Source organism: Echeneis naucrates, chromosome 22 (genome assembly GCF_900963305.1).
Source record: "Echeneis naucrates chromosome 22, fEcheNa1.1, whole genome shotgun sequence".
NCBI classification, from domain to species: Eukaryota; Metazoa; Chordata; class Actinopteri; order Carangiformes; family Echeneidae; genus Echeneis; species Echeneis naucrates.
Window position 1 is genome coordinate 14,441,782 of NC_042532.1, and position 22,029 is coordinate 14,463,810.

At 40.5% G+C, this 22,029-nt stretch overlaps 1 protein-coding gene across 3 annotated transcripts in view; it reads left to right on the plus strand.

Moving 5' to 3' along the window:
• aqr (aquarius intron-binding spliceosomal factor) overlaps positions 1 to 20,748 on the plus strand; it is a 41,188-nt gene extending 20,440 nt beyond the window's left edge. Inside the window, exons 26-36 of one of the 3 annotated variants that reach the window (XM_029493672.1) lie at positions 2,150 to 2,285; positions 3,888 to 4,097; positions 5,686 to 5,823; positions 5,932 to 6,003; positions 6,729 to 6,916; positions 7,022 to 7,193; positions 10,182 to 10,352; positions 15,288 to 15,373; positions 18,186 to 18,360; positions 19,641 to 19,751; positions 20,289 to 20,748. In XM_029493672.1, coding sequence (XP_029349532.1) covers positions 2,150 to 2,285; positions 3,888 to 4,097; positions 5,686 to 5,823; positions 5,932 to 6,003; positions 6,729 to 6,916; positions 7,022 to 7,193; positions 10,182 to 10,352; positions 15,288 to 15,373; positions 18,186 to 18,360; positions 19,641 to 19,751; positions 20,289 to 20,561 — 1,732 coding nt within the window. In that variant the 3' untranslated portion in view covers positions 20,562 to 20,748. The remainder of the gene's footprint in view (positions 1 to 2,149; positions 2,286 to 3,887; positions 4,098 to 5,685; positions 5,824 to 5,931; positions 6,004 to 6,728; positions 6,917 to 7,021; positions 7,194 to 10,181; positions 10,353 to 15,287; positions 15,374 to 18,185; positions 18,361 to 19,640; positions 19,752 to 20,288) is intronic. The other 2 variants (XM_029493673.1, XM_029493674.1) reach the window with 2 other exon arrangements.
• Positions 20,749 to 22,029: the final 1,281 nt, after the last annotated feature.

The following is a 22,029-nucleotide window of genomic DNA, read 5'->3' on the forward strand; positions in this document are numbered from 1 at the left end:
AGGATACATGAAACCATCTAGTTAATAAGTCATTTACCACAATTTGTTGAGTTAATTAGTTTAACAAATACATGAATGAAAAAGAGAATTAAATTAATAAATGCATTTCATTTCAGGTTTTCAAGACCAATAGACATGAGTTCAGAGAAGAGTCCCTCTTAAATCTGCTGACAATAACTGAGTGTACTTTAATGAAGTCAACGTGTAGTTTAGCACTAGTTGTTGAAGTTTCTTTGTCTAGACCCTAATGGGCACAAAAAATACATTGTGCTGCTCTTTATACTTCACTGGCAGTAGGGTGCAGAACAAATAGCCTCAGACAAGAACCACTAGAGTCCTGTTAAGGAAGCTCCAGTAGTTCCCAACTCTCTCACCCACGTTTTTTTGTAAGCTCTGTCTTTGTGTATGTGTGTAATGCCTTGAAGGATAATGACTCAGTCCTCACTACAGAGACATAGTAAGATGGGAAAAGGTTGGAGGGGGGCAGTGCACTTGAAGCACTCTTGACAGACTTGAGAAAAAGAGATTATCTCACGATACCCAAAACATTTACAGTTCTAGATGACTGCTGCTATATTTAACATCATTATTACATGAATCAACAAGAACCTTTTCTCTTTTTTACTGGAAATTCTTTCAGATTTAAATAGCTCAGTGTTATTAAATATTATTTTGTTTTTTTACTGATACTATTTCAGGTTCGCTTTTTGCCTGCTACATGAATTACCACCTAATCTGTGGTACTGGGCAAACTGCATCCTATATCTCTTAGCAATTCTTCCAGAGGAGAGAGGTCACTCTTTCACTACACCCTGTGTGAGGCCATTGCTCAGAGAGAAAATGACTTTAGTAGTGTTGTATCAGAACAGCAGTCTGCACATGGAAGCAGACAGTTACCTTCTTAAATTATGCAACAACATATATATAAAAGAAAAGGCTTTGGCTACCAGCATTTAATATTTTCCTGCCTGCTGGCTGCAACATGCAGATTCCAGACTCCTTCCACTCCACTGACACTAGCAATAGGAGAGAGCTAGAGTGTTTTAATTAACACTGTATATGAGATGAAAAACGGAAGCCAGTTCTCCTCTTAATGCCTAAACAGAAGGAAAGCTGAAGCAAGACCAATTAACAATGCCATGAATTTTGTGCTATTTTAATGAGATTTTGAGAGTGGAACCTAGGGGGTCACATTTCGTTCATGACAGTCTATGCATGCCTTAGATTCATTAAAGTCAGTCTTCCTCCAGGTTCAAACATAATTGCTGCTAGTGTGTGTAAGTTCCACTTTCAGTTTTTGTAAACAAACAAAAAAAAACAATATAATAAACATATTAAAGCACTACCATGTCAAAAAAAGCAAACTGTTTTTAACACCTTGGTGTCTATTTTGGGTTTCAATCTCAAAGAGTATATGGATGCCTTGCAGGTTTGTCATTGTAGTAGGCAAGGTCACCCTCATTTTCATTTAATTTTACTCAGGCTAAACAGGCAGATCCCTGTGATCATTTTTGAGTCATCTGCTGACTGAGGATCACAGTGTCTAAAAATAGATTTCACCTCCAGTATTATCCTGCGACCCCTCCCACTTCCTGTCCCATTACTGGGTTTTCTGCTTTCCTTTTGCCACCTGCTAATTACTTTTAAGCAGAATCCTTTAGCTGCACAATGAAAGCAAGCAAGATAGAACCTAAACAAACCCTGTGTATATACAGCGACAGTTATTCCCTTCTTTAATCAGGAGCAACATTTACTGTATATTTTACTTCATAAAATGTTGTATTTGTTCAAGTGATCAAATTCTGGTCATTTGAGCTCAAGACAAAACCAAAATAAAATAAATTATTGAGATGATTCCATAGAATCAACTCAACAGTCACAATGTTTAATGAATTGATGTACAGTAAACAATCTGATACCATCATGAGAAGAGCTCCTGAGATCAGAGGCTGCACCTATAGTGAAGCATTATCTATCTGTAACATGCAACATTTTGCCTGAAGTCTCTATCTGGGTTTGCAACAACAGTATGACAATGCCCATGTAATATCTATATTATTACATGGGCATTGTCACTTATGTTTATCCCTAATACAAAAAATGTCAAACATTAAAACAATAGTTGACCTCTGCTTTGCTGTGCCTCCAGATATGGCAGGGTAAATTATGTCCTAGCCAGAAGGCTGGAGCTCCTCAAAGAGGTGGCACGGTTACAGGAGAGCTTGGATGTACCAGGAGATGTTTCTTATACCTGTGAGACTGCTGGACACTTCTACCTCTACCAGGTAAGACTGTACCAGGTTTGTATGAACACTTTTTGTAATGAAGAAATAAATTAATAAAATGCAAGATGAGATTATCAGTCATTATTATCAGTCATCCACTCCACTCCATCCTACTGCAAATCCACTGAACAGAAATGTATCTTTGGATAGTGAGGGGGAGGGGGGTTGAGGGGATCCAAGAGATATTTTTGCTGAATTAATTAGGATAGATTTTTGTATAGTCTGTCCTGTACCTCAGACATATTCATGCCAATCAAGTTCAGACAATATTGAAGTTTCAATTTCCCAGGCTCGTTGTTGTTTTTGCATATACTGCAAATACTTAGGAACAGTCTCAATCCTCATTGGATATTCCTGTCACCTAATTATCACTGTCCTCTCAGGCTGCAGGAAAATGCCAATGCAGACAATTAGTTGAATTCTCATGCATCACTGGAACAGTTCTAAAATAGACAATATAGACCTTTGGAACAAGAACTGTCCTAGTCATTGTCACAAGGAGCTCAATTTCTTCTCTAACCATTTACTCATCCAAAAGGGACAAATATCTTTCAAGTATCACATAACATCACAACAGTAATGTGAGACATTTATAAACAGATCAAAGATGCCAGTGACATAGTTTTAGAGGTGGTCACTTCTTAAACTACATCGTACGGTAAATGGTTGGTGGGTCAAAGCCATAACAAATACCATGGCTGTTACATGAGCTGCAGTGTCAAAGTTTATCACAGTGGTCTTGGTGCCATTTTTGCACTCAGGGGTCTCTAGGTGCTGTCTGTCACTTTCTCACACACACACACACACACACACACACACACACACACACACACTGCAGAAGTTCTTTATTCATTTGTTTCTGCACTGAGATTAGATTCTCAACGTATACATTATTTGAGAGGAGTTTAATAATTTCAATTACTTGAACCTGGCCACCACTTCAGAATTGTGAAAAGACTTGAATGCAAAGTAGTGGTTCGTATGGTAAATTTATGATGTTGAGAGACTTCAGTGATCAGCAATAACAGTGTATGAAGACATAATGGGTCTTAATAACCCATACAGATAGATACTTAACACACAATTAAGTTGAGTCCTCTAGTAGACTCATTAATTTCATTCTTAATGTTGTTCTTTCTTTTTTTTCCCCACAAGCATGAAAAAACAGCCAGGGTACCCTGCAGCTTGGTTGAAGCTGGTTTATTAGGTGCTCAGCGGGGGGCACCTCTGTAAGAGTGAGGCTCTCTGTTCTCATTTGTGACTATGGTCAAATAATTCTAAATATAATACATCAAGCGCCGTTAGGGCATGGAGATCCATGCAAAATCCCAATTTTGATCATAAGGCACTTTGTTAAACAACAAACCTCTATCAACCAAGTGCATTTTTGTTGACTGTTTAGTTCAAGCACACCTGTTAACACAACATATGTGTCCTCACATTTCCATGAATATTATTTGAATAGCCTCAATAAATGAGCGCTACATGGATGTGTGATAGTCAACAGTTGAAACTAAACACAAAATGACAATTGAGATGACCTCCAGAGGTTGTAATAATAATAATAGTAATGTAATAATCTGCTCTCTCGTTCCATTACAGGTGATATCTCGCTGGGAAGAGTACATGAGCAAAGTCAGACCGAAGCATGGCAAGAAGGTGGAGGTGGAGGCTGTGGCTGCCTGCTTTCCCTTCCATAAGTACTTCTCCAATGCCCCCCAGCCCGTTTTCAAGGGCCGGTCGTATGAAGAGGACATGGACATCGCAGAGGGCTGCTACCGTCATATCAAGAAAATATTTACTCAGTTGGAAGTAAGAAGGTCGCACACAGACACACAGTGTAAACATTCCCACAATGCGGAGCAACACCGGAGGATGTAAAGGGGTTACCTAAGTGCATGAAGGGAAGGTAAATTTATTTATAGAACACGTCAGTACAGGTAAATTCAATGCACTTATGACAATGCACAGGTAAAACTTAGATGTACAGAAGTATACACAAACACACAGACAGCTGTACTTGATGGTGCTCACAGACTGCCCAGCAGCTGTATGTCCAGGTGTTGAATATTCCCTCCTGCACAGTTATCTGTGCCTTCCTGGCCATAGATTGGTGAAATTAGCAGTAATTGGACAGACACTGGCTTTCTCTTTGTGGGTGTATCTGCTTCTGAGTAGGTCTGCCACTTTTCCATATACTTTTTTAGTCATCACCTGTCTTGCTTCAGTTGAAACAAAGAATCATTATGCAGTCTACTTATTAGCACTTGCATACCTGCAGACATGTTTGTTTACCCTGTAGGATAGATAAGCAACACAACAAAATGATGAATGCTACTGCTTATCTTTTTTACTCTTTTTCACACTCACAAACATGCAGCTGAAGATGTGTTATTCCTCCTCAGCCCATCAAGTATTTCTATAGAGATAACAATAACTTTTAAGATTTATGGGAACACCAAGAAGGTCTCTGAAAAGCAATAAAGAAGTTATTGGCTGGAGGTAATATCCCAACATGCGTGGTGACCTTGATTTATCTGGCAGGCCTCTGTATCACTGCATCACAGTACCACTCCCTCCTCCCTCAGCCTCACCCATGCTGCAGTGAAATCTGTACACCCATTAAGAGGTATTGCTGTCTGTGGTGCACGGAAGGGAAAGCAACATCCTGCTGAATTTGCTTATCTGTGTGCCTTTTCAAATGTAAGAGCAGTTAGGCTTAAGCTGTCATAGGAATATCCTAAGAATTTATTGCTCGATAGACAGATAGACAGGGACACAGTGTGCCTGCTGAAATTCATCTCTGTACACATATCCAGTATCCAGTATTGTTCCTCTGCAGTCCCACTATCTTTACCACTAATTACTCCTTTTCCTTTCTTTCCATCTTCCCTCAGTGTCCCTGAATCCTTACCATCTTGATTTCACCCTTCAACCACTCTGGAACCATGGGGGTTAAAAATAGACCCCATCAATATTGCATGTTTTGATTGGTTTAATATTAATGCTAAAATAGTAACACATGAAAAATTAATATCCCAGTGCTGTCCAAGTCTATTTCTCCCATCCTCCCTGCTTCTCTCATTTTGCTGCCCCTACTCAGCTAGTGTAGCAAAGCTGAAAATAGTTTGCCTGTTTACCCACATCCCCACTACAGCATGGCTTTCACGCTGCCATGATATCAGTTTTCTGAAGTAAATTAATTCGTAGTATGGTAAAAGGTGGGCTGTAAATGTTCCATTTCAGGATACACCATGTAAGAAAATATGTGCAAAAGTGCACCTCAAGCTGCAATTATTGAACAGCAAATTACCCCAAGTATATGTAGTGCAATCACATGTCCGATTTGTCTTCTCTGAGAAGAGAAAACACTCACCTTTTGTCTTGTCTACCCTGAAAGGAGTTTAGGGCCTTTGAGCTGCTGAGGAGTGGACTGGACCGCTCCAAGTACCTGCTAGTGAAGGAAGCCAAAATCATTGCGATGACCTGCACACATGCAGCACTCAAACGTCATGACCTGGTCGAGCTTGGATTTAAGGTAGCTTCATCTCAGTTGACACAATCATTTGACAACCTGGTTAAGTTTGTATTTACAATTTTTTTTTTTTTAGTTAAGTTAATTTAAATTGCTGATTCTTTTAATTAGTACGACAATATTCTGATGGAAGAAGCCGCTCAGATTCTGGAGATCGAGACCTTCATCCCTCTATTGCTACAGGTAAACATCTCCTTACCAACTAAAAGTTTAACGTGTGCATGCTTAATGAAGAAGACTGAAATCAACTCCTAGCTTCTTCTTGAAATCATTTACTATGATTACTACCTGACTCTCTCTATTAAGGCCTGGCTGATCATTACCAAACATAGTAATGGTGCTTGCCTTTGGTAGTTGTGCCTAATGGTCCATCAGCGTGCTGATGTCTGTTTACAGATGAGATCATTAAGCACATCAGTCTATCCAACAGCTTTGCCAAAGCCACTTGCTTTATCTCCCTTTACTAGTTAGCCTTAGGCAGAGCCCTCTGCCAGATATAAGTCATAGTTAAAATATTTATTCCTCCTCCTCCCCTTTTCATTTAATTACCCCACATTCACCTCATATTAACTTATGAAACTTTGTATACCACATTTTTCTGAGGTCAAAGCCTTAATAAAGCACATTAAATAAGCGAAATCCGGTTCCACAACGTAGTCATGAGTAAGGTACAGGCTGGCTTCATGTGCTTAATTACCTTTGATTTATGCACCTCAGTTTTCAAAAAAGGACTAAAGTCATCACATTTTCATTGCTGTGATCATCTGCAAATATGGAAAGTTTTCCCGTTAGCTGAGAATGAGCTGATCATTTGTACATTGAGAGCAAGTCTTCTTTCACGCAGCATGCAAGGTTTGTTTTTTTAAGTTGTTCCTGCCACTTTTTATCATTCACTTACTTCTTTATAGAACCCAGAGGATGGCTATAGCAGGTTGAAGCGTTGGATCATGATTGGAGACCATCACCAGTTGCCCCCTGTTATCAAAAACATGGCATTCCAGAAGTATTCCAACATGGAGCAGTCTCTCTTCACCCGATTTGTGCGACTGGGAGTGCCCACCATAGATCTGGATGCACAGGGTCGTGCACGTGCAAGGTGGGTCGTCGAAACAGAATGAAACGCTTAAGTCAGTTTTGACTGATAATTTCATAGATTGACTCATTTAATGGGTGGTAACAACAGTGTGTCCTTGTCCCTCAGCCTGTGTAATCTATACAACTGGCGCTACAAACACCTTGGTAATCTACCTCATGTCCAGGAACTGCCTGAATTCCAGGTACCCAACCCTGGCCTGACTTTTGACTTCCAACTAATTAACGTGGAGGACTTCAATGGGGTTGGAGAATCGGAGCCCAACCCTTACTTCTACCAGGTCAGTTGTACTCACCGCAGAATATAAAACCAGTATTTAAACACAGAGAACATAATTACAAGAAAAATGAAACCATTAGAATATTGTGAAAACCCCAAAAAGAACTAGAATTGAACTCTTGGTGAAAATGTTTTCTGTGTGGGTTCAGGTCTGCATTGTCTCAGTTTGGATAACTGTACACTGAAACAGAAGTAGTTAATGGTACAAAATGTATGGCAGTTTCCACTTTACACACATGCATACTCATGCACACTTAGTTCTGTCAGAGTAGAGAACCATATAGTTCCCTCTTCTCCATTTCCTCTGTATTGGTTTCTACACAGCAGTTCATTTAAATTTAATGGTTTAGCTACCAGTCCGTAAGATAAATTCATAACCCCGGCTGGTCTGCAGCTAACACTGGCTACCCAGCACAGACTGGTGGGTTTGTCCTTCACACCAGGAACCAGATTGTGTTTCACAATGACATTGCTGAGACGCTCAAGACATGCGTGAGCTGGGGGTGGGTAATTTAGGGGTGTGTTGGGGGGAAAAAAAAAGCTTACTTTGGCAAACAATCCCAAAATATTTGAATTAGAAAACTAGTCACTGTAAATTGATTATTCCGTAATCTGAAAAACTGAATCCAGAATCCAAAACCAATTGGTTTCCAAGAAAAGTTTTTTTTTTTTTTTTTTTTTTTTTTTTTATTAAAATATGTGACAGAAAACGTTTATAAAACCACCGCCACTTTGTTTGTAAAATGCATGATCAATGAATAAATGACAGTAATTCATTTAAAATTGTGCATGGTCATGTCCATAAATTATTGTTCTTAGATCCAGACCATGCGCAATTCTCGAGGAAGCAGGTCACATGAGCCTCAACTCTATTTGACATTTTCTGGCTCCTTGAGGGAATTTCCACAAACACACACACACACATTCTTGCCTTATATTAGCTTGGAGGACACTTGACATAATGATTTCCCCAGCCTCTTATCCTAAATTAACCCTAATTCTCACCTCATCCCTAAAACCAAGTCTTAAACCTAAAAAAGAATAAATAAAGTTGTTGGGCTTCAAACCAAAATTTATCCCCACAAACATAGAAAGACGTACACACACTCACTTTCCTCATAAAGGAGGGATAAATTGGACACAGGAGAGTAGTTGTATCCAGTGCAGGCTGAATGCCTGTCACAGCTGAACAAACACTCCCCCAGCTGCTTTTTACATTTACTCAGCAACTATACACCCGTCCTACACACGAACATGTATGTGCACAGGGACTTTCTATACTCCAAAGTTCTGTTCTGCTTTTCTTGCTCATTTGGTAAAGAACTTTCCATTTTGACTCTCAGCTTGATGGCATTACTTTCCAAGTTGTCAAATGGCTCATAGTAGTAGAAGATGATGCTTTTTGAAAAGGCTTTACTCAGGTATTCGTGCTTCACAAGCTACATTTTAAATTAAATAAGAGCAAATGGCATGGTGGACTACTTAGAGGTTATCTAGATTTATACCTTTCATTATCCCTTATGTGTTTGTATCTGCAGCCCTCTTCTTTCTTATCTGCACAGCCACTGTCTTCATGCAGCCTCGATCCAGAGGTTGGGTCTTGCCTTGTTGTTATGGTTACCAAGTTCTCTGAGGTGTCAGGGTATTGATCATGTTTATGTTAAACATGCACATGAGGTAGAGAAAGCTGGATATGGCAGACAGATGTCTACTTAGATATTACTGTTTATGTATGTGACTCATGCATATTTTAATAGTTCTTGTGATATTTGTTTCTACAAAATGTAAACCAGACTCTTCTATTATTTTTAATGCCTACATGCTCAACTGAAAACTGCTGAATTGTGATGTACAGCCGATTTATAATCTTATAACTGGAGATGAAACATGTCAGAGACAAGTGAAATCACTAAAGTTGAATAAAATATTGGTAGAAGCATAGTTTCGTCATTGAAAATATGAATTTCCACCTTTTGAAGACAGGTAGAAGAGGTTGCAGAACAAAGGCTGTTGCTGTTTTTGATCTGTTGACTCTAGTGCAGCTGGACCAGAAACTGTTGATGAAACTGAATAAATTATCAAAGATGCAAGGCTGCAGTCCAGGCTTAATTGAAACTGTATGAATAATGCATAGTGTTACTTTTTTTTTGGTCACATTTGAAGGGCAGAGTATAGCCTGAGAGGCAGAATGTACATGCACATGCTGAGGAATTTGTAAATTGTAAAGTAGCTGAAAGTATGTATGCAGTATTGACCTTTACGTTTAGTCACATTTGGAGGGCAAACTCTTATTTTTATTATTTTTTGGGGTTGCCACAGCAAGTCAGCTGTGTGACTTACATGATTGATTTGGCCGCAGTTTTTATTGCCGGATGCTCATCCTGTCACAACCCTCCCCATTTATTATTTATTATTTTAGGATCTAATTGCAGTGATACTGGTAGTACTATATAGTTTTGCTACCAGATTGAATAATGAAACTTGGAAGAAGAGGCTTTTTGACAACACAAGTGGCACAGTTCCCAATTTTATGAATATCAAAGTCGCTGTAAAAATGTACCATTACCTTCTTGCTTCTATGCAGGAGATCCCAGAATGGAACATTGTCCCTGACTCACTGGTGGTGGTGTTGATCTCTGTGTGAGACAGTTGATTCTAGCCCAAATTAGATGGCTACTCGTGCAAGAGTGAGTGGGCTTTTATCTGGCTGGAAAGTTAAACACTTGACAGGGGAGAAAGGGCCTGAGCAAGATGTTAGAGGACAATGAGAAGTGCAAGCTGTCAGACAGCCCTGAGTGTGCTGATGGAAAGAGAGACTCAAGTCTTGGCGATTAGTAGTTTTTCCATCAGTTTGGTGAATTGCTTTTATTAAATGCTTTGTTGCCTTTTTTTTTATATATTTATTGTCCTTGTCTCATTACTTAAGAACAGTATAGTATCGTTAGAATAATATTCATCTCGGCCTCTTGTTTTTCTCTCTCCTATGAAGAACCTGGCAGAAGCAGAGTACTCTGTGGCACTCTTCATGTACATGCGTTTGCTGGGCTACCCTGCTGATCGCATCAGCATCCTCACCACCTACAATGGGCAAAAACACCTGATCAGAGATGTCATCAACCAACGCTGCGCTGGCAATCCCTTCTTTGGACAGCCTAACAAAGTAAGGTCACACATGTAGCACTTAAAAATTCCAAAAAGGTGCATTCAAAGAGCAAAGTATCTTCTTATGAAATACTATAGAAGCTTATTTTCAAAGGAGCCATATCTATGTTCCTTTTAAGCTGATATACAGTAATTTATTGATTAACTGCTAACCACCTAAGTCAAATAGTTTTTTTTGGTTTTGAGGGGCATAACTTTACATTACAAGTACTGCTTTGTGTATTGTCTGAAAAAAAAAAAAAAAAAAAAAAGAAGGCCTTAAATACACCCAAAAGCATCAAAAGGACATGCACACATTTCGGTATTTGTCTAGAACCAAATCACACAATGGATTCCACATGCATGAACACTACATGCTCATATCACTTGAGGGTGACATAGTTCTTCTCTACTGTCAGGAAGCAATCCACGTTCCCAGCAGACATGTTTTCACTTCATATACATGTGTCGGCTTGGTTTTGTCGGGACAAACCTAATACACATGACATGTACATAAGCACAGTTTTTTCACAGCTCCATGTGTCAGCTGCTATCAATCGGCAACCTTTTATCCTCTTACAGTGAGAGAAACATTCACAGCTCTCAATTCTCGCAAGGCTTTTGCCGTTCCTGCCTGCAGTTAACACAAATGCACTTCCACCTTTTTCTCTGTATTTATGTAGAATTGGATGTCTGACCAAACATTTTCCAACCCAGCTGTTCTTTATACCTGCGATATAATATTTCGTATTTATTGAATCGACCTGATTCTTTGTGGGCTGAGGATTAATAAGGGGTTTTGAATTGTTGCTTTGCTTTTTACAGTTTTAGACGAAGCAGGAAAAAAAGGGCGGGGGTGCATTCATACCAGCTACATCAAATTATGAGACCAATAGGCTGCTGCATGGTCATAAGACTCAAATAGAGCAGAACACTGCTGTGTGCTCTGTCCACAATAGTGTACATACTGGGCGTGCGTGTGTGTGTGTGTGTGTGTGGAAAAACAATATAAAATGACTGGGTGCTAAAAGAGTGGGTGTAAACTCTCAATGTTCATCCTTTAGGGATCCATCTTGGGATGTCTTCATCCAGCCCACATTATTTTCCTGGACTCTTATCTCTGTTCGTGCTTTCCTTCATTTACACTGCGTTAAGTCAGCAACCCGTTGGCAAAGTTTCTCATCCTTGTTCAGTTTATACTGCTAAATGCTTTTACCAGCTAGCCTCCGGTTATGCTCTCCTCACTCTTTTTTCTTTTCCCCTTCACATTCTCACCTTTCCTTGGCCCATGTTCTTCCGGCCTTTCACACATCTAACAATGTCATAGATTATTTAGGCATTTTGGAAGGTTGCACAACTTGACACTTGTTGTAGTGTTAGTCATAAAGCAAAGTGGTTCTCCACACTAGCCAATAAATAGTAGTAATAAATTGTAGTATTACCTGCCAATAACACAATGTTACATTTACATACAGTTTTATTAATTTTATTGGAAATTCTTCTACATTTTCTTTGCTGTGAAAAATATCCAAAACCAAAACTGCATCTTCATGTCAACAAATTGGTAGGAATCTTCTAAAATAGTTGATTTAACATTTTTAGACAACTAACCTCAGCCATTGATAAATGCGAATTTGGTGACATACTGAGTATTTTATAGCAGCGGGATAGTGTATGTCTGATTTCCTCAAATTAAACTGCTGCTCATCAGTTTTAGTAGTTTTTCTTTTTTGTTTGTTTGTTTAGTTTTTTTCTTGTTTTTGACAAGTTGTTTGCAGATTAATGTTACATTCTACCAGCTGCGGGGTTGGAATGTTTAATAATGTTCTGTTGTTGTCTGAATTTTTGCACTGCAATCCAACCTTGTTGCTCTGTCATCAAGTATGTCTCCTGTTTTGACAACTATCCAGAAACTGTGCTTGGTCATGTTAAATGTCCTGCAATGTTAAGATACAAAGCATTGTTTTGTGTGCTCATGGTCTTACTCAGTATGCATGTCTAGTAAAGTGACAGAGGTGACAGGCTTAAGATTTGCTGAGAAGAAAGAAAGCCAGAGGTGGGGTGGGGGGTGAAAAAGAGAAAGGGGCTCTTGTGGGGAAAATGCTGAGCAGTAGAAAGGTCACAGTGCTGAGTGCTGGGTCCACAGTGTGTCTGACAATGTGTCACCATGTCCAAAACCAAGCAAATGTCAACAGCCAGCACTCTTTACTGCCATGATTTTAATTAGACAGAAAAGGAAAGGGGGGCACTTAGCACCAGTCAGACTTAAAACACTAGCCATGACTTTCTATGAATCCCAAACACAGCTGTGTGTGTGTGTATGTGTGTGCGCTTGTTGGTTCTCTAGTAAATTCTCTATAAATTTTATGGACAAAATCCATACCCTATGATAGTATTTATTGAACCAGGCCAGTAACCAAAACCTGAAATCAAGACTTTTAAGAGTCATTACATGTGTCATTAGAAGTCTCACCCAGTCCTTAAAACATAGGAGGCAGTGAAACCCAAGAGAGATGGAGTTTACATAGTTATTAAACCATAATGCACAGTTTTCAGACGCCACAAATACAATAAAACAAAACCACACTTGAACACACACTAACAACCTTTCTTTTTTTTTTTTTTTTTTTCCTGGAAGCCTTCCTTCTTCATTTGAGTCCAACAACCTTCATAACAGAAGAAAAGCAAATGCTACTGAATGGCCAGAACTAGCATGTGTTCAACTCCGTTTTCGGATGGATACATTGAAATATGGCCTTTAGAGTGATATAAAACTTAATAATATGACTTTAGGACTTGCATTCATTCCAGCATGTAATTGACATGAAAAAGACAAAGGAAAGTGGGCCGAAGGAGTAGCAAAGTAAGTCAGTGAGGAGAAATCTACAGTAGACCATTAGCTGAGAGACACGGTGTCATTGTCGTCTTGGAAATAGTTGTTAGACAGACACTTCCTATTAGCAGCAGCCTGCGTGTGTTTGGTTGTGTAAGCACAAATATGCACTTCACAGCACAAAATGTGTGTGCTTCTTTGTGTCCATAGACATGCCTGTGCCACAATGACATGACCTCTGTAATACACTCCCTGGAAGATTTCTAATAAATAACTAAACACCATGCAAATGGCGATGCCTTGGGGAGAATCTCTATCCAGAATTCATTGTCACTGTCTGTGGACTAAGAATAACTCCCTCTCCTCAGCAAAACAAGTTGCCCCTTAAGTCCATAGCTGCAGCCTGCTTCAGCAAAGGTTTTTCTGGAGTTTGACTGCGCACTCCAGAATTGTGTGGATATGTTCATGCTCATGTTCCTATTACGACCATGTGACTTGAACATTAAACATTTGACGTGAACATACAGTCCTCGACGCCTCATGCTAATGTAAACCTGACATATTGTTGCCCCTGGTGCTGCACCTGGTCTACATAGCAACAGAGAGGTCTAAATAAATATCAGTACTACTTCAGTGGCCCCATTGCACTTGCTTTCAAAAATTCTCTCTCTCACACACACACACACACACACACACACACACACAGCTCTGCAATTACCCAAAAGGGATTTTTCAAAAGTTTGTGCAAAGGGAGTTTCAGGATGTCTTAAAGCTATGCTAGCCTAAAGGGTATGACCGCGGGATGATTAATTTAACATGAGTGGTTCATGGGCGGCTGTTGTCAACGTGGGCCTGTGAGGTTTCTCGACTGTAGCTGATCTCCTATTGATCCACTCCTCAGGAGTGCAGAGCTATAGAGGAAAAGCCACCCCCTTTCTGCTGGTCTTTGTTTTTCTCTGGATGTAGCCTATATTACAACACAAGAGCAAAAGATTTCAGACTAGTTTTGTTTTTTCTACTCATATTGCCCCACCTTAAGTGTGCTAAAGCTCTCAGGATTGTCACTGCCATTAGCATTTAGATGGAGATGTTGGGTCTGTATTTACAATTTTTCTTGAAAAGATATGCCCAATGCCCAATTTGAAACTTGTCACAATATAATGACATGACCATTGTTTTTTTATTAATTTGAGCTTTATTTCTGAGAAATTTTGAAAAGATGTTTAGACAGCTCTAAAATATCCATTACACCTTGGCTGCTGTTGCTATGGAGAAGTGATTGGATGTTTCCCACTGAAATGAACCTTGGGAGTTGTAGTGAGCTCAATTAAAATGAAACACACTCATATATCTTCTGTGTTGATGATCTGCCTGGGTGAATTTCGAGCCAAACCAACCAATAAAGGTTCCAACTCTGAGTGGGAATAATGATACTAGTATTCGGTGGAATATGGTAATACTGAGCATCGTGACTAGTTTTTAGTAGTGTCAGTTTTTACAGTTTTCTGTATTAAATCAAGTATGTGCCGTATGTTGACCATGTTATGTGAGGTGTGAGAGCACTTACAAAGTCAAAACACAGTTCTGTTTGTCATAACATAACAAGAATAAGTATGTTTCTCAACAAGACAAGATTACTAAGACATGAAAGCAAATTTGCTGGCACACATTTCCTTTGGAAAAAAAAAATCCCTCAAAGAACTGCTTCTCCTCTATTCTGTCTTCCTGAAATAATCTCTGATCCAGTCAAATAGTGTGGATCCCCGGTATTCTGGCCCCAAGTCTTATGCGCCCAGGTAAGAGGCTAGTTGTGGCAAATGCCCTCTAAGCCGTATTAGCGAATTGGCAGCCCATGTGGCCAACAGCGATAACAGCAATAACAAGAAAATACGGTCACTGTCGCTCATCTTTCCCCCTCGATTAAAAGAAAAGGAATTCAAGCTGGAAAGCGGTCTCGCTCATGTTTCTAAATATTTCAGCTAAGTCCCGGCGCCTACCTAAAATGTAAACGCTTCTTTACTTTGCAAAATAAATGTCACTGCTTAGGTAGCATATCTTTGATATTTACGTGAATTTCTGCCTTTTTTGTTCACTGATGAATATGTTTGTGTGTCCACGCAGGTGACAACAGTGGACAGGTTTCAGGGTCAGCAGAATGACTACATCATCCTCTCACTGGTCCGCACTAAAGCCGTGGGGCACCTGAGGTAATAACTTCAATCCATACCAAGCAGAAAAATTCACCTGACCCAAAGTAGACACCTTCAGCAGCTATTATAGGACCAATACACTTATACACAAATACACCTAAGATACACATCCTCTAGGGAAGCAACACAGCAGAAATGTACATGTAACTCTCCAGAGACAACTGCTCTCGGGAGGCGTTCTCTCTATGTGATGTTTAACTATTGACTGCAGTTTGCCAAAGGACAAAAAGCAAAACCACTGCCTGACTTAGTATGTATGTATGTATGTATGAACTTAATTTGAGATCCAGGGAGCTTCAGGAGAGGAGCTCACTGTACTTTTTGTCCTGGTTAAAAGAAGCTATTGTGCTCAGATGATTGGGTTGAGAATATCAAACAAAGCTTTACGCCGATCAAAGACAAACCATACAGCAGTAATTAAGAGGCATGATGGTTAACCAAACTGCAGTGGTTGGTTTTATGGCTTTTCATTCCATGTCTCATTGCTATCTGCTTAACTATAGTCTCATGTTGGCCTCTCTTTTTAGTCTTCAACTCATTTTCCTTATCTCTCTTCTGCTTATTCTCCTCACTGCCACCTCTTACCTCATTTCCTTGAATTGATTCGTAGTGAAATGGCCCTTGGCTGCTCAGCTGGCATGAGATCCTGATGAGCTCTTCACACTTAATATGCTGCGTGTTTTAATACCAGACAGTTGAGACTGAACTCTTCCATAGTTCTTAAAGCTGCCATACTGGTCTCTGGTTGTGATGTACAGTGGCTACTGTTGGAATTGTGCTGCCCACAGCTTTATCACTGCCGCACTGCCAGTGCCAGTGCATTCATCCATGCTTACATTGGACAGTCTGCAAATTGGAACTACTCCCATGCAAATAACAACTTGTAGCCAAATACATGTCCCTGCCCTTGACACCCCATCCCTGAAACACTGAAACACTTTTGATTTTCCTTTCTTCATCTCGTAGATAAAGCCATGGCTTGATGTTGCTGAGTGCAGCAGGCCACAGAGTGGTAGCTTATCGTGGAAGCAGCGCCCACGCTCCTCCGCGTCACTGATCTGATCTTGTCTTGAGTGGATATTACACCCTGGCTTGCACACATCCTCGGCTCCAGACCATGTGGGCAGGCTGTCAAATGCTTCCCTGTAACAATATGTGTTATAGTTGTTGCTCTTCAATGACGAGGGACCAATTGGTTTAGGAATTTCATTTTTTTCTGTCAAAGCTAGAACAATAACCACTGTTATTTCCCAAGGACTAGTTGAAATATTTTTAGGGTGGGCAGGGGATTACAGATGTGGCCAGAATGTGTACCCTTGCTCCTCACTGAGCAAGTATATTTAGGCATTCCTTTTTGTACATTTTATACATTCATCCTTCATGGTTAAAATATGAGAAAATCTGTAGGTAATCAACCTTTTAACAGTTATGCTGTTACTAAATATTCATTCATATCTTGGTCTATCTGACTCTTTTGAATGGGCAGTTGAACGGTTGGAAAAGCAACCATTCATGGGAAATTCTTGTGTAAGGGTTGGGAATCACTGTGGCATACCACTGACTTTTACCTCACAATCCTACTCTTACATCTCTCCTCATGGCAATCTGCTGCCGTGACGACCACAGGGGACCCAGCTGACCATATGATGAGCTGACCCTTCCTCTCACAGGAGAGGCATCCCTGCTGATACACACAGGCACGCTCACATGTAGGACCACACTCTTTGACAGAGAAGCAAAGATCCAGACACGCTCTGACACGTACACACACACACACACACACACACACACACGGTACTCTTCCACATTGCCCTGCCATGTCACAGCTCAGCCCAGGTGGGCGTCTCTCAGTTGTGCCAGGTCCACAGGCTATCATGCGTCGTGATTGGTTAATCTCTATTTGAACCCTGTCCTCATTGGTGGGAAACTGTTGTAGTCTCTGTGGAGATGTGCTTTCAAGTTTAATTTTGTACCATGCAGCCTGTCTCACTTCAAGTTTGCAGTCATTTTCACATAGGTCAAACTCATAACATCTAACAATGGCTTCCATAAGCCTTTTTTCTTCCACAACTCATGGAACTCATGTATATTGCAAGGATTAATGCTTTTAATCTCATGAAGTGCTAGTGTGGACTCCATATTACATGCATGTCGGAGTGAGTACTGTATGTGCTAGTGTGTTTTTGTGTAGTGGTACAAGCATGGCTGTGTACCAAATTCATGTACATCAAACCTAAGACTGTTTTCAATATCATCACAGCTGACTGAACAAGCATGACACTTGCTCATTCATTCATGCATCTCATAGTGCCTCATAGTGTTGATTTATAGGCAATTTGGTGATATTTTGCGGAACTCCATTAGGTTGCCCATACAAATACCTAAAACATTTTATATATATTTGGGTAGACCAGGCAGCATTCCTCTATTCTTGAGGAAATTCCTTGTGTGTCTAATCTCTTAATGCCGCTGTACTGCAAGAGAACAGTATCAGCCCTCTCCTGCACTCTCCCTCTTTGTGTTTGCCCTTTGCCTCCCATGCCTTTATTTCTCCCTTTACTTCCAAAAGAGTCTCCCTCACATACTGCAGCTTATCGTACACTAAACCTCTCTCCTCCCACTAAATGCTGCCGTTTCCCTTCCATGCAAACTTAACCTGATCCAGCCACTCTGATCCCTTTTTATTCAGTTTTTGTCTTTCCCCTACACACAATTTCTTCTCCTCTTAAAATTTCACACATTCCTCTCCCACCTCTGCCACTTCTTTAATTTTTATTTATTTATTTTGTCTTTTTTTTTTTCCCTACAGGGATGTGAGACGTCTGGTAGTGGCCATGTCTCGAGCCAGACTGGGTCTGTACATCTTTGCCAGGGTGTCGTTATTCCAAAACTGCTTCGAACTGACTCCTGCCTTCAACCAGCTCACAGCCAGACCTTTGCAGCTGCATATCAGACCACATGAGTACTACAACCAGGAACAGCCAGTATGTAAACAAGCATGTATCCTCACACTTGCGTCTTGAAGACTAATAAACTTTTATTCCATTGGATGGGGGTGATCATAAGGTTCCCAAGCTCCAGATTTGTAGTCATAAACCATGCTTACATTCACACATTCAATTTCCATAAGGCTGTTGCCATCTCACAGTCCCCTGACCCCGTTTAATCCTGCCACTATATTCTGAATGACATCCTTATCCTCACTGGTCCCAAGTCTTAAAAGCACCTTTGCCTTTTGGCCCCAATCCATTAGCAGCATTCTGTGGGGGCCAGCTGCAGGAATGGGAAACACCAGCTTGGCTATAATTAAACCCCGAAGGTCAGAAAGCAAAACTACTCTCCCAAATTCCGCCAGGCCAACTATTGTCTGGTTACTGTGTCTCAATGACTGGCGTGTGTGGCAACAGGGGTGTCTAAAATACCCCATAGTCTGTGACACTTCCTCTGACTCTAGAGTGTTGATCCCCACAAGGGACAGCTCTTTTGGGCACACACATGTGGCCCCTGCTTAGCCCTAACTCTATCTGGAGTCAGTAAATCCCTGCTGTTAACACACAGACACAGAGTAAAAGTCTTTTTTTCTTTTTGGCAAACATTCAACCACAACTGTCACAGGATAGTTAACAGTGCTGACACTGATATATTAAAAAAGTACACCATTGCTTCATGCTCCATGCGGCTATAGAGATGTTTGAGACAGTGCAGGGCAGAGTGTAACATTTGAAGTCTATTCAATCAATTACTGCACACATTAACACAGTGATGTATACACTGACAATTTTGCCGCAGTAAAATCGCACCGTTAAACTTTAGAGGACTGAATTTTAGTGCTTTCATTTCGGCATGATGCCCAAAGGGCCTCTGTTAGCATCACCTCTGTATTTAGGAGGTAACAGCCCAGCAGATTGAATATTCTGCTCACCCAACTGCTCAGTTTAGGCAGGAAGACTCTGTCTGCATGCTAATTTGATCAAATTACAATCTCTGCATCCTCTATTCCGACTGATAGTATGTGTGTAGAGATCGCTGGAGGCAGAAAATGAGAAATTTGATTTCAGATAGCAAGCGGATTGCCGTGGGCAGATGAATTGTAATTTCCCTGAACATTTTGTCTCAGATCAATAGTTTACCAGGTGGTGCCTGAAAGAAGGAGTGCTAACAAGACAGATAACATTTCCCCATTAGTATTCCTTCCACATAACAAAATAGATACAAAACAATGTTTCTCTTACTAATACAGTTGTGAATGGTTTCTTCTCTTCAGAGGGATGCTTTAGGACAGCCAGACCAAATCATCAAGAACATGCCAGAGATGGCGAACCTGGTGTATAATATGTACATGCACATGATCCAGACCTCCCAGGCGTACAGACAGGTAAAGATGATAATATATACTACTCTAACCTGGTAAAATCAACTTGTCTTCAGATCCTGGATAATTTAAAATGGGTACCGCTCTACTGACACACTAACAAATGTCTGTGTAACTTCCTTGCTGTGTTACATTAAGCTGTCATGTCCTCTCCCTCCTTGCTCATCTCAGTGTCTTTAATGCTTTCATGAGACAATAAATGGGTCAAACGCAGAACTGTAGCATTTAGAGAAGAGAATTAACATGCCATAAGCGGAGTACATCAAGTATGGAGCTTGAGTGACTTCTCAATTGTGTATTCAGTGTCATATATTGTCTTTTGTGTTCATTTAAAGAGGATTATGGCATGATAGTGAGGCAAAAAACTATTAGGAAGAGAGGCCCATTTGCTTTGCTAGTACCTAAAGTACATTGCCCTCAATCTGGAATATATCCCAGCAGAACACACCTACACTTAATATTTTGCTCCACAAAATTGAAAATTAATCAGGACATGCACAAACTCAGCATTTCGAATAATTTCTTTTTCCGCCTCCTTAGCAGCAGCAGCAGCAGAAACTGGCTCAGCCTCCACAACAAACCAAGACAGATGCTGTGGTTGAGAGCGAGCCAGTTGTATCTGAAGACCCACAGGAAGAAACCTCCATGGAGCAAGAAAACACAGAAGGAGAGGAAAGCTCAGAGCCAAGCTCTAAGGACACCAGTGCAAAAGAAGAAAATCAAGACAAAGTGGGCCATGCTAAGATGCCAGAGCACCCAGGAAGAGACAGCGACAGCGATGGAGAGGACAGTGGAGATGATCAAGAGCAGTAGAGCCTCTTCGGACAGGATGAGGGTCTTATTGAGGGGACTGAGGACTGTCCGTTGAGAAAAATATGTCAAGTCGGTGATTGTGAATTTGTTTTCTACTGAAAGGAGATCCCAATTATAAGACATCATTTTCTACAACATTTGATTTTGTAACCATCAGTACTTTTATATTAAAAAATGGGAACATTCATTGTCTGTGACACGTTTTATGGTATCTGTATTCACAGGAGCTTAAGGACTTAAACGCTGTAGGTATCTTACACGCAACTGCTGACAGACAAACACAGTGAATAGTCAACATGTTTAAGCTTTGTCAAAATCTCTCTCATGATACTTCATCCATTCATCTGTTACCCTTCTCTGCTTTAAGCACAACTCAAATCTGATTGGCTCAGGCTATACCAGCTCCACAAGCTGCGACTAAGCTGCATTTGTAGGTCAGTCACTTTACCCAGGGGCCAGTGTGCATGCTAGGGGATTTCAACTTGCCCTCTGCATGTACACAGTTACTCAAATGGCAAGCTTTAAATCCTTTTTCATTCACAACTTTGCATGGAGTAGTCAACACAGAGCACCATAAAAGAGTTAACATCAGCAGGGTCAGTCAGGGTTGAGGTTTGGCGACCGTATTTAAGAGTATTAAAAGCCATTTAAAAGCTCCTCGTTCCAACTAGAAGTAGACTAGTTAATTTTCATATAAATCCACTCAAACTGGAGAGGTTAACGCAGTCCAGAGCCCTGAAGACAAAAACACAGACTGGAAATGCATTCATTATCATGCACCAGAGGTTGGTTGTTACATCATACCTCAGGCAAACTGAGCGAACAGGTCAGCTGCACATCTGCTCTCGCCTGGGCCGGTCTAAAGACCTGATGGAGAACCATGTGTTGATGGATGTGGAGAGACACATTTTCTCCACTCAGTCAAGTGTGGAGCCACGTAATGCCTATTTTTCTATCTTGTGAGAGCAGGGCATTCTGGGTCGAGCTTAACCGGAGTATTTTGGAGTAGTAGGCTATGTCTTTCTTTCTGCTGAGGAAAGGATTAGAATGAGGGGTCAGATGAGGGAGATTACGTCTGTCAGCTGAGGCTGCACCTATGGTTTACTAGCAAAAGTTGGCTAAGGGCCCATAAATCTGTGACCAACGCACTGTATCACATGATGGTTTGTATTGTTTAAAAGACTGTTCCTAGAACAGACCTAGATGTGGACTTTTTGCAAACATGCATGGTTTTCTACCGTGCAATACATTATCTAAGCATTCTAAGAACCCATGACACCAAGCAGATGTTTTCTTGACTCGTGAATGTCTGCATTGTGCAATACCCTCATTCTGTGAAGCCTTCCTGTTAACGTTCTGTCTTCCTCGTGCTGGACTCATGATTCAATCACCACTGGTGCATTGTTGTAGTAAATTGGAGCTAACTGGTGGGAAGAAGCTGCTTCTCAGACACATCTCTTCAATTGGA